At 40.7% G+C, this 17,738-nt stretch overlaps 1 protein-coding gene across 1 annotated transcript in view; it reads left to right on the top strand.

The window, feature by feature from the left end:
* TBX20 (T-box transcription factor 20) overlaps positions 1-16,689 on the top strand; it is a 34,750-nt gene extending 18,061 nt beyond the window's left edge. The window contains exons 6-8 of the mRNA XM_061359412.1: positions 60-136; positions 11,378-11,487; positions 15,720-16,689. Of these exons, the coding sequence (XP_061215396.1) occupies positions 60-136; positions 11,378-11,487; positions 15,720-16,060 (528 nt within the window). The 3' untranslated portion in view covers positions 16,061-16,689. The remainder of the gene's footprint in view (positions 1-59; positions 137-11,377; positions 11,488-15,719) is intronic.
* The last annotated feature ends 1,049 nt before the right edge of the window (positions 16,690-17,738 follow it).

The raw sequence follows: 17,738 nt of genomic DNA, 5'->3' as shown, positions 1-17,738 counted from the left end.
GTACGCTAAAATACCTTAACGCTATATTCATGTTGCGTTGCTCTTTTCTGTGTTCCCAGATAACCAAGTTGAAAATTGACAGCAACCCTTTTGCTAAAGGATTCCGGGACTCTTCCAGACTCACTGATATCGAGAGGTAATGGGGACTTTCTGTTTACTTTCCATGCAGATAAGATAAAGAGAAGAGAGAGTTTGTAGGAAAAGCATCCTTTCAACTCCTGAGAAGCTGTGCATTTTTAACGTTATCTTGTTGCATGCAGTAAGCCTCCTCCACCTCCTTTAAAAATACTTATAAACTTTATGAAGAAAGAGCTGGTTTGAGTTTTGACATCTGTTCCAGTTGGGGCTAATATATTCATCTTCCTGAGGGGACTTCTTGAAGGGGGTGGGGGAAAGGGTCAGTTTTACAACTTTGGAATGAAAAGCTTTTTTCTTATCATGCCATTTAACCCTACTGAGGGCTGTGAATTGTGTCAATGGGAAACAAGGGTAGTGGTCCTGTGAAAAACATCTTTACAGCTCCCCACTGCTCCACACAGTGGAAAAGAGAGGGGAGCTTCCCAAAATACACTTTAGCAGTTCCAGACACTGAAGTCAGCAATTATTGCTATCGGGATGAATCCCATAACTCCCACTCTGATGACAAAGATGCCATTTTTGTTTCACCAAAATTGCACTGCAGGCTGCATCAGGGGAAAGCCTTATCTGGAAACTGTTGAGTCTTGTGTGTGTGTGCAGTTCATTATAAGCAACTGCTGCCATAGGGAAAGAAGCATTAACCCACAGTTGAGTAGGAAATAAACTTCAATCTCTTGGTAGCTCTCCAGCACGTCACATTTTTACGATATCGTGTCAAACAGTTTGGCAAACGAAGCAAATTAAGCTGCCTGTGTCCTTTAGGCTGGAAGGGAACTTGATGGAGATGGATATAGCACATCCAAATTTCCCTGTAAGCACACAGTCATGAAAGAAAGTTTGGAGAGGCCAAAACCCTCCAGGCTCCTATGTCATCTGGGGATATCCAGATGTATCTGTGAATCATCTTTTGCAGGTGCACATAGGGGACAAACTGCTCAATGAAGTCATATCCATACAGCTAGGGAAAGTCTTTACAGCATTGCAAAACTACCTCAATCTAAGCAGCAACATTGATGGGAGATAGTGGTATATTTTATACCTTGCTAGTGACAGGATCATTAGTGATACATTGAGTGATTGGCTAAAGAAGAGTAATTTTACACTGCATTCTTGCAAAGCTGTTAAGAATTGCTTCCTAACTGAAAGCCTTTGTTGAAATTGGAAAAAGAACCAAACCAGATTTGATTAAAACAGCACAGCTTGCTGTACAGACAAAGTACTAAGGTAAAGAACACCTGAAGCTCAGGTTTGTGTGCAATAAATAGTCAAGAAAAGACCTGTAAGAAGAGCGGATACTTTGATATTTCGCACTTCAGTTTCCTTGTTTTACAGGCAGGCGACACCTAATGACACAGCTTTGGAAGGGCTGAGTGAGTCTGAATAGATAAGCTGGGAGAAAAACTTAGTTACCTCTGTGCAGACGAACTGACTGTTGTGGTGCTGGATATGAAGGGAATTTTTCCAGAGGACATCTTATTATAACAGCACATGGCATGGAGTCAGAAATGCTGAACACAAACCGCAGTGCCCTTTTGTTTATTGATAAGTGTAAGAATAGAGCCTGAGACAGGCAGCCTAGCCCAGGCACCAACGTTGCTATGAAAGATAAGGGAGCCACATGTGAAACCTACAATAAAGACAAGAAACAGAATGTAGAAAGTATTTAAATGATATTAAAGCTCTGTACTTAAGAGTGTAAGTGTAGTTAAGGACTTATTTTGACTTAAATTGGAAAGTTTATCCCTCATTAGGGAACGGTATTTAAAAATAACCCCAGAAACTGCTGCACAACAGATCAAGTAATGAGATAGTCATAGTGTAACACACAAGAGGCCTGGTAAGAAACTCTTTGAGAATTTCCTAAGTTATGTGATATGCTTCAGAAATACCAAGGGTTCTATTCAGTTCCAGCATTAAAATATCCAAGCAGATGAGAATGCCATTCTTTTAAGTGCCCACTGGCTCCATAGACTTCAAGTTAGTGCCAGCAAAATTGCTAAAAGAATCTGATAAAAAGCGCAAGGAAAAGCAAAGAGAGATATTTTATATGGTGTGACAGTAAGACAAGTAGCTAGGGTAGATTTTAGATTAGACCTTAGGCAGCACCTGTGAGGACAATGAGGCGCTGGCATGGAGAAGCTGTGGCTGCCCCATCCCTGGCAGTGTTCAAGGCCAGGTTGAACAGGGCTTGGAGCAACCAGTTCTAGTGGAAGGTGTCCCTGCCCGGGGTAGGGGGTTGGAATTGGTCCTTTCCAACTCAAACCAGTCTGTGATTCTATATGACAACAGGAAGAATTTCTCACTTAATATCCATTGTGACATGCATTACAAGATGTAGGTGATACATGGAATAGTACAGCGTGACTCTTTCTTGGTCTAGTCAGAACTTAGCTATTTCTAGAAGATTACAGGGAAAAATACTTATTTTCTAGGAAAACGGCTACGCAAGCCAAACACACGTTAGTACAGCTCTTGAAAACTGAACAGTTACTTTGAAGCTGTGAAAATTACTTGCATGCACTGCTTCCGAAGCACATGCATGCATAATCTGCACAGTGATCCTAATAGTCTCCTGTAAAGCATCCTGTGATGTTAGGGCCAAAGAGCACTCATTTATCACGAGTTCCAGCTTTTCTGAATGACCTAAGTAGTGTGAAAGTGTACAGAGCTTTGTATTTCATTTCCAGGTATTTAAGCCTGCTTTTTCCTAAACAGCCTTTGGGGAGGGAAACAAATCAGATCAATTGATCTTTAGAGACCTAAAGAAATTAAATTAGTCTGGAGTCAGTTACTGCACTAAACCATCCAGTAATTGGATTGCTCCTTGTAACTGATTGAAAACAGCCTCTATCTGTAACAATATAGGTAGTTTTTCTTTATAGTAGATCTGAGAGAAAAACACATCTTTTTATGACATGATGACAGAAATTGCGCTTTTTTAACCTAATTGAATATGATTTTATAAATATGTGACTTTAATGATTTCAGGCTTCCCATTCCAGATTTACGATCCTTAAGTATGAAACCCAAGCTGAAAATGCATTTAGGATTAGATTTGTTTGCGTTGTATGTGTTGGAGCTAAAATAATATATGTGAAGATAGTGAAATTTGCAAAATGGTAGAGGAGGTAGCAATAGCAAAGCAGCTGAAATGCTTCTATTTTGTTTTGTTCCTGGCTATATACCTTACTACAAAGCTTTTAACCATTGAAAACATCTTTGGTAAGTTTGGTATACATCAGATTTTCAGTAGGATGTGAAATTCCTTCCATAATCAACTCTTTCCATACATTACTTGTGGTAATCTATTTATGGCAATGGGGCAGACTTTATCTGGGGCTACTGTGATTTAGATAAGTAGCTGATTCACCTTTTGATCTTTTCACATGGTATTTACATTTCCTGTATTACAAAAAGGCCCCCACAGTGGTTGTTATTGGAAAAACTGAGCATTTAGCAGCAACTGTCAGAATGTGAAGCCTATCGTACGCTGGTGTTGACTATTGGATGCTAAATGCAATATTGTGGGTGAGTGTGACCTTTTTTAATGGTAGCCTTGTTAAAAAGACTAATGTAGGTGTTATAATGAGCAATTCACTCTGGAGATGAGTTTTAAGGGAATATCTTTATGCTTCTGCTTGAGAAAGGACTGCCAAAGCCGTAAAAGGATGCAAAATCAGAACCCAATGGGTTACTTTCTATCTCAAGACTGAACTTATCTTTTGAGCTGTTGTGAAGAATTAGCCTTTTAAAAATAAATGGTTAAATAAAACCACTGTGATTTAATGTCATGCAAACAATCCAGGGAAAAAGGTGACCACACAAAAAGCATGAGTGAACAGAACTACTGAATTGTAAAACAATGATCAAACAAGAGCTGACAGATCACAAACATGATCTAAGCATTGCTTCTGTTTGATCCAGTATGTGACAGGCAAGTCAGGGCGGACTTGTAACTATTAGAGAGCTAAGCAAGTACACCCAACTGCACAAGACCAATAATGTTTCTGGGAGTAGATACATACTTCAAGAGGCAATGTGGACACCTGAGTAATTTTTAGGCAGAGAAAGGAAGGATTTGGGGATAAAGAAGTAAGACAGCTGCATCCCAGCATCCCGGCTGGATTTGCATGGTAATTAGATTCTGAAATCTCCCCTGAGGAACTTCATATCTGAGATGTGGAAATACATTGTACTGGCTTACAAGGCTGTAAGTGAAACATATGTTAATATCCAGATATGGGCATTGCCCTGCTTAATGCTGCACTGTCCACAGTGGTCCCCTCTTCCATCCTCTCTCTGAGCTGCCTTTCTCCCCATTCCCATTGCTTACTGCTGGTCTAGAACAAGTTCCCTGAATCTTAAAAGCCCCCTACCAACAGCCAGAAATACTTACTCTCTATGACCTACTCCCATGTCCATGATTAAGTAGGGTTTTGTCATAGCTCTCCAGCAAGTCAAACTCCCCAGTTGATCTTTCATCTCCAGCTACTTCTCAGTCTGTGAATTTCAGCCACCAGCCATGGGAGACCATCTCCAACACTTAGGTTGGGAGACAAAGTAAAATCCTGAATTTAGAGAAACACCAGGGACTACAGTGCCTAAATGCCTGGTATCTGGTGCCATTCCAGATGTGCGGATCCACTCCAGCCTCCAGCTGCTCATTTTCCACTTAGGTATTCTGTTATTCATCCTTTTTACTTGTGCAAAATGATGATATAAAAAAGCTCTATTTTGCTACTGTTTTCCACTTGCCTCATGCAGGTGTCATACGTGCATAAGGGGAGGGCATGATGTCAGACCAGACCCATGGTTTCCAAGTCACAGAAATGTAATTTTATCTTTGTGCTTGTTTGTTTTAATTCCCTGTATAAAGATAGCTGTTTTCCTCATTTTTATTCGCAGTTGGGAGAAGCAGGGTGGCTATATTTGATAACCTCATGATCCTTTCTCCTAAGTGTCATTACTTTTACCAAGTAATGGCTTCAGTGAGGCTACATAACCTCCATGCATGTTGCAGCTCTTCCTGCACTGCCATCAGTAGCCAGAGGATTATTTGAGGCTGCCAGCAAACACCACTTTGGAGATATATTTGTTCTTTATTCTGCAGTTGTCAAACCCTAGATTTTCTTATGATTCAGTTATTGTTTCACTTTTTTACAATTACAGACTGGTTTGTGTTGGAAGGGACCTTAAGGATCACGCAGTTCCAACCCCCTGCCACGGGCAGGGACACCTTCCACTACACTGTATTACATCCATCCAACTCTATAGTTTTGAATTTGTGAAAGTGTTTGATGGCTCTGTATTAGCTTTTAGGCCATGTAAGCCAATGTAGTCTGAGAGATCCTGGTTCTTCCTGGTCAGAACGGTCTCTGTTTCAGTCTAAGCAGTGGAAACAAGCTAGTCCGTTCTGGTTGAGGATATGGTCCATACCATGTCAGAGCTGAATTAGGTTCCTATGGTCATCCTGTAATATTCACCTACAAGAGCAACAATATAGAGCAAATTAATATCTCTGTATGTTGGTGCATGTGTAAAAGAGCACCTAAAAGCCATAGGAGCATGAAGGCTGAGTGGTATCTGAACAGTTGTTGTTCACTCTTAGCTGCTGCTATGGAAATGTATTTGTTCCTCCTGCTGTGTTGATTTTTATATTCCACTTTTTCCCCATTTGGGTTTGTGTTTTTGTTGGTGTAGGGGTTTTTTTACAGACTTGTTTTTAGTAATTGTGTCCTGGGCAAAGTAATCATCTTTTCCCTTAAAAAAAAAAAAGGTTCTACTACAGTGCGACTTCCGACAAGTTTATTCTTGTGCCTTCTCAGCCCATTTATTCCATCTGTCTTCACCTCACCTCACTTCTGATGTCTTCTGTTATCTGGGCTTTCTTCCAAACATACTAACTGGCAGCTACAAAAAAAGGAAACCTTTGAAATGCAGAACTAAAGAACTCATTCAGGCTGCAAACTGATAATTCATACCCTTTATATCCTGTTCTGTATTTTTCTTTGTGTTGGACTGAATGGCCAAGCAAAACATGGTTGTCAGTTTCAATATTTTATCATTTTTCCCTCTGCCTTTTTTTTATTGTTATTATTAACATTGCCTTTTTTTCTTGTAAAGCAAAAGGCAAAACAGCAAACCCCATCACACCAGGAACGGGGAGCAGATTCTGAGGCTATCATCCTCACCTCTTTGCTTACCTAGCACGTGGGTAGTGAGGGCAAAGGGAGAAAACACTGACAGGTCACTCAAATCTGCCCTGAAATTGGAACCTCTTGTTCCAATTCCAATTGTTCTCGTTCCAGTGCCTGAGACAGTAACTTCTGCAGGAGATATGATCTCAGAGTCCCTGGCTCTGCTACCTGCTCCTTCTCACCGCAGTCTGGATCTTTTGCATTGTCTTCAAGGGAGGTTGAACCTGGCTCCCAGTGGAATGGGTGGCTGCCTATTCCATTAACTCTATCCTCTTTGGAGCCATGGTACAGATCTAAGATGAATACTAATCCAGGACTGGCTCCAGCAAGCTAGTTCTGGATTAGCTTTTGTAACACCTTCTGCCAAATCCAAATATATTGCCTCAAGCCTCCTTGTCCCAAAAGGAGGCGGTAGGCTTCCTGTCTCTATCCCTTGGGTAAGCTCTCTGCCAAATTCAGGAAAATCCACAGCTTCAGGTGCGTGCAGGCACGTAGCAGCATTGGTGTTGACAGTGCACTGTGGCCAGGTGAGCCCTTTTCCATATCAGCAGGGCTCATGGTCATACTCTTCACAATCAGGATTGTGGTGACCACCAGGCTGCTGTTGAATGCACAGCAGAAGCAGAGCAACAGCAAAAGGAGCAGAAGAAATTACACGAATAAGCATCAGAGAGATGCCTGCTTCCTCCTACAAAGAAGCACTGTTCTTTCATCTTGATTAAAGATCCTGCTCAGAGTAATCTGGGACTTCACCATCTCCTGAGACATTCTGTGTAATCTGGGTTGACAGCAAAAGGAAGTGAGCACCCTCACACAGGGCCTCACTCCTCAGACACTTCCCAAGTCAGCTCTGTTTTCTGCCATCTCCCAGTGCACATGCATGGCAAGATCGTGGGTTTAGTCTGCAAAGAGTTAGTGAATCATTTGTCAGCTACATCAGGATTTTCTTATCTACTTTTGATCCTCTGAGACTACTCTGTAGGTATAGGGCGCTGTTAACTAAACATGGCCAAAGACTCAGCTTGTAGCTGCAAGACATAAAGCATCCCTAGACATTTATTTTTAGAATCAGTTGCCAGCAGAGACAAGAGTGAAATGTTCAATCAAGAGGTTGAAACCTGCAGAATGGCAAGATGCTCCCTGTGCATCTTAAAAGCTTGCTAACTGATAAATTCTCCCAGCCCTTCACTCCCTTCAATTTCTGGTTCAAAATTCACTGCTTTATTTCTTGTATGAAGGAGAGAAGTGCTTCATCCATAATAAGCAGAAATTTATTGATAGGGCTGGGCTCAAGGTGTGTCGGGATGCAGATAATCAGGATAAGCCTGAGCTCCTTTTCCCTATTGTCTCTCCTCCCATTTGTCTTGTCTCAGCATCTTCCCTTGGGTGCACTAGACGATATGAGCTTAGCATTTTCCATGCCATTTGGCATATGGTTCCTTCTTTTTCTCAAGGAGCTTCAGCCCCTAACTTGCTCTTCTCCAGCTTGTCATCTGCTACTATTATCCACTTATACCCATAGCACAGCTTAATCATAGTAATATATTATGCCTATGTGTGTGTTTCTCCCCTCCTCTGGGTATTTACAAGATAACTGTGAGTTGAAGTGCAGTCTGGAAGACTGCAACTTGTTGGTAGATCATACAAAAGACTTTGACAGGAAGAAGACATCTTTCCTTTATCCAGCTGGCAGCTTGCGATCTCTCAAAACACCGTTTATTGCTAATTTATTGCTAACAGAAGAAACTATGGCATTCTAACATACTTAAAATGGTAAAAATTGCTAGGTCCAAGTATTAGACAATAAGTGTCTGATCACAAACTGAGTAACAGAAGTTGAGCATTGAGTAACTGGAAGTCTTCAGCCAGTTTAGAGTGGATAAGCTCTGAAAAATACTAATGGAAAGCTTTAAAAAACCCCAACTCCTCCATAGTCTTCACTTGCTAAATTATTATTATTATTGAGCAGAATCATAAAATGTCAATTATTGGTTTACTGTTCAGTAACTTATAAAATTATTTCCATAAATCCTTTGAGCTGCATCGAGATATCTGAAGATGCTGCATACAGAACTATAAAGCCAGAAGTTTAATGTCTTTCCCTCTTAGTAGTAGTAGCAGTATAATATTTTGGGACTTTAAAAAATGTATTTTATCCCTCTATATTCTGGATACCCTGAACAGTTCACACTTCCATAATGGGAATTTTCGGGAAGATTTTGATTTAAGTCCTTTAGGCCCTGGTTGAAATGAGGGTATAAGCAGGAACCCGTGTTCCAGATTGTCAGCTTTGTTCCTGCTTTTTAAACTATATTCCATGTGTATTTAAATCTCATTGTTAAAGCTTTGCTTCTTCCCACACATCTACTTTCAAGAAAGTTTTAAATCACCTGTCTTTAAAGGGTGGTGGAGGTTGGCCTCCTCCTTCCAATCTATGTGGAGAAACTCCACATTACCATTAATCAGATGAGTTGCAACCCCTTTCTTCTCCAAGAAGACTTGATCTTTAGGTGGTGTTCTCTGGGCATGTAATATTTGAGTGTGAAACACAAAGGGAAGGTAATCTTTTAACTTAGGTCACTTGTATAGGATGGGGGGGGATGCTGAGTGCAACTTCAGCTCTTGTTTTTCTAGGTGGAATAAACACTGCTTAGTAGGATAACTCAGAGATATTTATGAGTGAAGAAAATCCACCACTACTTGTTTTAATTCTGTCCTTTTGCACACTTAAGTGTTTTCCTGCTCAGCCTTTTGAATCTTGTAGGTCTGGAGGTTTATATACATGCAACATGAGTTGTACGTGGAAAGAATGTCCACCTGAAGGCTTTGGGGGACAGGTGACTACATTCTGGTGTGAACCTCAACACATTGTGCTCATCATGTGAATCACAGCCTCAAGCTCTAAAATGAAACATTAGTGGGTGTGTTGTGATTCGAGCATAAAACACCACCATGGTCAGGCAAGTTCAGCATACACACTTTTGAGTATCAAATCCCAGCGGCACAAAAGAAATAGCTTTTGTGAAATTCATTGCTTTCCCTGATCCAAGTTTCCTCCTTAGACTGTTCCCTCTGCCATAAAAACCTTTGCTTCTTGTGCCAACGAGTAAGACTGATCTTTTAAAACCTTTAGCAAACTACCTGCAATGTTACAGCATTAAAAATAAATAAACAACTTACTACACACTTCCCTGGTTTCAAACTTTGCAGATTCAGAGTTCACTAAGAAGCCACTTCTCTTTTTCCTTTAAAAGAAGACAACCATATAGAATAATAGAGTTCTCTGTCTAGCATAAAAACCCATCTGGAAAGAATTTAGTCTGCAATAATTGTGGGCATTTGATTTAGCTTTAAATCCCTGTAGGTAATTCAAATGTAAATTTATTGGGGTGAGTTTATCCCCAAACCACCATTGGATCCAATGTTTTAGAGATGAAATTGGCCCACTGCACTAAAACTAGAGCCTGCATTGTTTCTGTTGCATCAGGATATTGTTACGTGCTGTAATGTCTGTCATTACAAGCAGACCTTTACTAGAAATAAAGTCAATAGAGACAATTCAGACAATCAATCAGTTGAATCCATCTATTTTTCAGACCATTAAAGATCAGTAATACTTTGGTTATGAGTATGGTTATAGACTGGTACCTAAATCACTCAGCCGACACTGGCTAATTCATTATTTGGATATTCTGTGCTCATCTGAGTGAGTCTTTTTTGGTGACAGAAAATTCTTTGCGTTTCACATTCTGCTTTAGCAAAGAAGGGAGTTTGAAGGGGCCTTCAGCACATACTGTAAACAATGCCATCTGTCTTTTTCTTTGTAAAATCTTCTTCGAGATAGCCCCGATATGCCTACTGTTTTCAATCACTTAAAAGGCAGTAATCCCATTATCTCATCCTCGATGTAAGAACCGCCATTGCTTTCAGTCCACTTCCAATCCTGACACAAGTAAATCACTTTGATAAGATCCCTTCATTATTTATTTTTTTTCGGAGGAGACCAGCATAAGTAATGATGCCAGTGAGAGACCAAGGACAAAATGACCATAATGGGCTTTCTGTAGGAAAGGAAAACATGTGCCATTGTGATTTATTGTGTTACTTGGAAAACGGTTTTCCTTGGATTTTCTGCAACAGCTACACTCTCCAAGTGAAGGGCAAGTAGGAATGGCCAAATGGTAAAGTCAGACAAAACAGATTTAAACAGCTATCACTACCTAGACTTCTTAAATGGGAACAGAAGGTCAAAGCCATTTTGGAATTGTGCCTAGGTCTTATTCCTCTTTGGTATAATGCCACCTACTTACATGGAAATGCACAGGGAACGTGTAAAGTTGGACCTTCCTTACAAACTGCTATGGCTTATCGCACAGATATGCCTTCCTTCTATTTAAAAATTGTTTGGGTGAGTTCAGTGCTTTGTGCCACCAGCGAGGCAGGGGCCTGGAAAGCACATCTGACCTCCCAGAATAGACATGGCAGAAGATCAGTAGTATCTGTGGACTTCCTGCTCTGAACTGGCCTCAACTCTGATGCTGAGGGAGTATGGGTAGAGCTGAGCTGTCTCTGGATGCATCTACCTCTTGCCTGATTTCAGATAAATGGGGGAGCACCACATGAGGTGGTCATGTGTGATGTGAAAGCCTGTTTGAAAGGAGCTGGACCACAGGTGTCTCTTTGAACCCAGAATGATTACTCATCACAAATAATCCCAGGTCTTGTTTGTTCAAATCTGTAAAGACTGCTGGTCTTACATTCACTGTCTGAGGCTGAATACAGGAAATGCAATGGGAAATTCTCTCAACTTTGCTGAAGAAGCAGTACCACGCAGGTAAGAGGTGATCAATGTTAAAACACCACAAGCCAAGTTCAGCATTTCCAGTGCTAAGAGGTAACCCTTCTGTTAAGTAAATCTGGAGTCTGTGTGAAAAAGCTGTGATCTGGGCAGGGAAAAGGCAGCATGTTCATTGTATTAAACCTAATGAATCAAGAGGCTGTTTTAGGATGTTTTTGACACAATAGGTTGTTTCCTTTCACAGAGAAAGTGTGGAGAGCCTTATCCAAAAGCATTCCTATGCCCGGTCCCCCATTCGAACCTATGGAGGAGAGGATGATCTTGGAGATGACAGCCAGGCAACACAAAGCAGAGGTAGGAAAATGTGCTTGTGAGGTAAACCGTGATGACATATTTATGGTTGGGAAAAGTAGGATCACAGTCAGTACTGTGGTGCTCTGAAGCATTTCTCTGGTGTGCCTCTGCCTTGAAGTCCTATAAAGAGAATACCTGTTACCTCGTGGCTTTTCTGGACATTTTATATGCCCATGGTACTTGTGTGGGTGGTTAGCTCAGGAAGCGTCTTGAGATGTCTTATACAGCCTTTGCCATCAGAAGAGAACTATCTCTGCTTCCTCTTCAAGAAGGCTGAAAAACAGGCAACATCATTACCATAGTGCTGAAAGCAAGCTAACACTCCCCATCCCTTGGCAGGACTTACTAGCTGGGGCTCAGCACTATTTGTAAAGTACCATGGAAATATGCCATTTGTTGCCTCTCCAGCAACAGAGGACTTAGTTATGACCATCTTCAACCAGCCTGTGGTTAACCTGCTTTGCCTCTACAGGAAGAAAAGCCCATAGCTCCCTGGAAAATTGATGTTTTGTAGTTATCTCTTTGTCTCTAAAAGATGCCCTTCCTGCTGAGGCAATTTAGCTCAAATGCTTTATCAAATGGTTTGTCTACTTTAGCAAGACAGTTGTTCTTTGTGGGGATACTCGCTGGACAAATTGCATTTGTCATTATTTGCCACTGGAAATAAATCTCAAACCTATCTCATGGGATCACTAGCATAAACTTGTGTTGCATTATACTTTGCATGTTGACTTTGTGACCTGCCTGATACGCAACAGCCACTTGAGGTAAAGCAGTTCTATCTGCCTTCCAACTGGCAGTGCCCTTGTCTTGTCCTCTAACTTCATACAGTGTTGCTAAGATAAGAGCATTATTTCTGGTCATAAGCTCTTTGACTTGTGCAGAGGAAACACTTATTTTTAACCATGAGTTACTTTTCAACAAGCTGTGATTAGGTGGCCTTGTTCATACACGTCTGTTCTAAGAGCAGTCCCTTACATTGCAGAGTTTCTGGAGCAACTCCTCAGCTGGTATGATGCCATCCTTTCACATCCTCCTGGGGGATTACCTCGCTTCACGTCAGCTTTGATCCTAGGCCAGTCATTGTTAAAGACAGTGTTAAATATTCGCTTTGCCAGAAGTGCTCAGAGCAAGGCACCTTCTCTCCAAGAATTAAATTTCTCCCTGTTACAATACCCTCCTTTGGAAGTGACAAAGTGAACATGTTGAACCTCAGTATGAGAGCTTGCCATTAAAGCCTCTCTACTGAAGAGAATGTCTACAAAGGTGTCATAGGAGGAAAGAATAGTTTATAACAGTCGATCTTACAGGGTACAGTTCTGCATTTGCTCACAATATGGCAAATGAGTAAGTGAGGAAGATGATGAGTTGTGGCAACCCATTTTTTTCTAATCTGGGAGCCATATGCTATCATAGGAAGTGATTGCTCTGGGCAACCAGAGGAATGCACAGAGGGTAAAACATACTGCTCTTACAGATGAATAACTGGTAGTTACTACCTTCACTCTCTGTTTAGGTCTGGTGTACTTAACTAAGGAAAAGTCCTCCAAGATACAATAGAAATAATGATCTTATAGAATCTCCACATTTTCATTTCTCCTGTTGCATTTTAAAACTACCCTGCTTGCAAAGTTGAGGGAAGTCCTTTCATATGTATGACAGCCAAATACATACACACTGCTGGGCCCTATGTGTTATAAGCTTGAGGCCTCAGAAGCCTCAGAATTACTAGAGCACATTTCGTTGGTGTTGGCAAACATGGCATGAGAGACTTTTTGTAGTACTAAGCTGCAGTTAGAGACCACTGCAGCTGGAGAAGGAAAGGAACTTATGTATGTTCTTCATGTGAATAATACCATAGTTTTGGTTGGAAAGTCATCTAGTCCATCCCTCCTGCAATAAGCAAGGACACCAGGTTGCTCCAAGCCCCGTCCAACCTAGCCTTGAACACTGCCAGGGACGGGGCAGCCACAGCTTCCCTGGGCAACCTGTGCCAGAGCCTCACCACCCTTATTGTAAATACTTTCTTCTTTATATGTAGTCTGAATCTTTTCTCTTTAGTTTCAAATCATTACCCCTTGTCCTTTTGCTACAGGCCGTATTAAAAGTTTGTCCCCATCTTTCTTTATAAACCTCCTTTAGGCACTGGGAGGTGCTTTAAGGTTTCCCTGGAGCCTTCTCCTCTCCAGGCTGAGCAAGCCCAGCTCTCTCAGCCTGTTTTATTTCTCTAATCATTTCACGATCACTCACAGAAAGAATCACATACTTTATTCTGTGTGGAACAAAGGAAGTTTACCCCTGCTATTTATTTCTAATTACTTCAGCACCCACCTAGAGTATTCTCAGCTCAGCCAATTTCAGCCATCCAAAGATGGAAGTAGCTAGCCTTCAGTAGCATATTTATCACAGGAAGTCTATTTCCAAAGGAATTAACAGATATGAAACATATAAATCCAATTAAAACTCTTTAATGCATAGTGTCTGGGTGCCTGCACTACAGCATCCACACACAGGTTTCATAGTAGCCACCAGGAAGAGAGCCATGTAAACCTTCCAGGCAAATCCAGATTTCCATCCTGCTTCCCCTGTAGTGCAATAATGCTGAGATATTCCCTGATTTGCTCTGGTCTGTGAGTACAGTGTTAACCTTATAATTTGGCTCTGGATCCTAACTTCCCAGCATTTTGGATCTGGTTCAGTGGTAGGGACAGGGTTTGGTTCAAGTCTATTTCCACTGCTGAATCAACATAATTTCTCTTTACTGGGCTATTTTACTTGTTTTGTTAAGCAGGGGAGGAATTAATCATGAGCAGCTTTCTTTCTGATTTTAGAATATAACCCTAAAGAGGTTTATGAGTTCAAACAAATTATTTTCCATTTTTGCTTTTCTGCTGCTGTTTGCTGTTGGTTCATATGTGTCATTCCAGGAAGTCTACCTTAACAGATAGCTGTCTCCTTTTTTCTTTTCACAACCTGGATGAACCTATCCTGTAGAACCAGATTTATGAAACTAATACCTGTTGTAAAATGTGTTGTCTCCAAATATTTTGCGATACAGAATTGAAGTTAAATTTTGCCAAATATCATTGCCAGTAGATTTATTTCTTCAGTAAGAAACATTTTTGCAATGGACAAAACTGGACAAGAAAGAAAATACAGAAGGGACATGAGCTGAATTATTGTTTGAATAGAAATCAAAAGAGTTTATTTATATGATTTTATGTATTCCTGTTTCTAGAAATCAGGCATCTGATGATGAGCAGATGCATAGAGGAACTGCAGAGGTGAAGGGCAACATTGTCACATTATGATCTAAAAACAACCATGTAATTAACCAAATTATTGTTTTCCCCCAAATTTACAGTTAATATAAAATAAGTAATTAGTTGTAGCTATTTTTCCTTTTTAATGATTCTGCAGACTTCAGAGGAAAAGTATTTTCAAGAGATAGAAAATTTGTGAGAATAACTTTTGGAACTTTTCAGATTCAGAAAACACCAAAGAAACACCGCTCCCATTTGATCAAAAGTAATAATTACCTTGAGAGCCAGTTCTTAACATTTTTGTGCATTTCACTGAAACCCCCCATCTCTTACTAATATTTAGCATTAGTGTTGTTTCCCAGAGCACTGTATTCAGTAGGAAAAATAACAAATGCTTTGACATTTTAGGGCTTTTGTTTTCTGTATTTTGGAAAAGTCAGGTTGAGTGAAAAGATGCCGTATGGACAGGTTCCACTGGGATAAAATAAAAGGGAGGGGAAAAGTTGTAGTGCAAATTACATTCTTCTGCATTTTTTGCCAAACTAAAACTTGAGGAGAAAACCCTAACAGTTCTATTGAGGATGTGATGTAAAAAGCTAAAGCATCTCTCCAAAACAGGGTTGTAATGCAGTGAGATTCCACATCAGAGTGGCTGCTTCAGTGTGTAGAGTCAGCATTACAAGGTTCTTCAGTGTTTAATACCAAAGATGCCCAATTGCAAAACTGATTTTATTGCTTAAGCCAGTGCAACCAACTTCTTAAAATGGAAGTCTGAATATGTGATAATGGACAACAAATGGCAAATAATAATATAAAGAAATACAAAAGGAGAGAGAAGTACTTCACATGACAACTTGTCATTAAAATATGCCTTGCTGTGAAAGGCTTTTTCTCACTTTTTGCTATGTTGCCAGCTTTGCGTGTTGCCTGAAGAATGAAGCATCAGGCATTATTTCTCTTTGCTTGCAGGGTCAGCATTTACAACATCTGACAACCTGTCCCTCAGTTCCTGGGTATCCTCTTCAACCAGTTTCCCTGGATTTCAGCATCCACAGTCTTTGAGTGCCCTGGGTACCAGCACTGCATCCATAGCTACACCCATTCCTCATCCAATCCAAGGATCTCTGCCTCCATACAGCCGCCTGGGAATGCCTCTCACACCCTCTGCTATAGCCAGCTCTATGCAAGGTAGTGGCCCCACTTTCCCTTCCTTCCACATGCCCAGGTACCACCATTATTTCCAGCAGGGTCCTTATGCAGCTATCCAGGGACTGCGTCACTCCTCCGCAGTGATGACGCCATTTGTATGAGTGATGTAAGACAAGAAGAACGTGAGATTTTCAATGTGCAAGTTTGGTATGAAAAGATATGAGGGACCTTCCTGTGGCAAGAGTGCTGAACTCATCACAAACCAGATAAGAAACATGCATTATGGATATAGATTCCTCCATTGAGGGATCATGAGAAGAGAGCATGCAGCTTAGACCTGCTCCCAGATCTTATGGTGGAGCACAGCTGAAATGGATCCCAAAGTTCCCAGGATGTGAGCAGCCGCGTGCAGCTCGTTCCAAAGGTGCATTATACCTAGTGGAAAGAGATGACGCTTATGCAGCAGTGTACAAATTAATTGTGTGTAAGTCTTTTTCTTTTCATATACTAGATCAATTCTGGAACAGGCAATACTCTTACTCATCTTCATCTCTTGTGACTGATGAACATCTAGGCAGAAAAATGTATTGCTATAACTTTGAGCATGTTTTAGCTATCTCAGCACACGTCTGCTGGGAACGGGACAAAGTGGAGAAGACCACTGTCCTTTTTAAAAGACTGGCTTATATTCACCAAAAGCAGTATTTCTTAGTTGCTACTATAATCTCAAAGAGAAAATTTTTAATGAGTCTTTCTTTATTTGCTTCTTTCACAAAACACTTATCAGTTCGAGGAAAAAAAAAAAGAACTGTGTTACAGGGCTGTAGCAGTAATGATGTATTCTGTCCTTGAGTCTGAACAGGAGTTTGTTCTCTATCCTAGGAGGAGCAATGTAACTCTCTATTAAGGTATGATGAAGGAAAACATTGATTTGGGAAAACCTGTCACTTAGAAACCCAAGATACCAAGTCTTTAAAACACTGCTTGTTTCCTTCTGTGCTTGCCACCGAAGACCTGTTTCTAACAGCAAATGCGTATCAAGGTAACCAAATTTCAGGCTAGATCAGCCTATAGGTCAAATTATAATCAATGGACTGAAATAAGATGAGTGGCATTGCAGTATCCTTCTATTTGTTCTGATTTTCTTAGGTTTGGTCATGGCTGTTACTATACTCTTTGGCCAGGAAAATGAGGGCTGTACTGTCTGGCTTTCCATGTCCTGGTGGAGTTTCCTTGGGAAAATATCAGTGCATGTAACTTTGATTAATGTCTGCCTTTTTTCAGTTAGCATTTAGGGTTCTCATTCAGTCCTGTCCACTTTTCCTAGTATGTTATGTCTGATGCAACAGAAGAACTGTAGAGGTGTAATTAAAAACGAAACCTCTGCAGTGAGCTGGCGTGAATCCTTTGCACTGCTGAAAAGAGTAGCAGTGCAATGCTGGTTTCTATGTGTCAGGAGCTGCGATTTCATTGTATGTAAGTCAACACAGAGTTTATGTCTGGAGTTGTGTCCAAGTTACAGGCAGTAACACATCTACTGATAAAAAAGAACTAGGAATCCAATCTCATATATTAAATATCTATGTAGAACCAGAACACAGAATGGAAACCAGGCTTTTCTGGCACTATTCTCCTCTACTTTTGACCAGTGCGCGTTGGAATCATATGGTAAGAAGCAGAGTGGAGTATACTGCTCCCATTGCCTCGTCTTAGCTGCCCCATCACACAGAGCAATGATAATGTCAGTCTTTTCCCACTTTCCACTGTAGGCCAGTATTTGCATCCCACAAGTAAGAGCCATATTTATGATTTTCCTGGTAGCAGTGTCATCCTCATTTC

The sequence above is a fragment of the Neopsephotus bourkii genome, unplaced genomic scaffold (assembly GCF_033783945.1).
Source record: "Neopsephotus bourkii isolate Nb327-2 ecotype Australia unplaced genomic scaffold, CSIRO-AGI_Nbou_v1 NB_973, whole genome shotgun sequence".
Taxonomy (NCBI): Eukaryota; Metazoa; Chordata; class Aves; order Psittaciformes; family Psittacidae; genus Neopsephotus; species Neopsephotus bourkii.
This window is presented reverse-complemented; position numbering and strand designations above follow the sequence as displayed.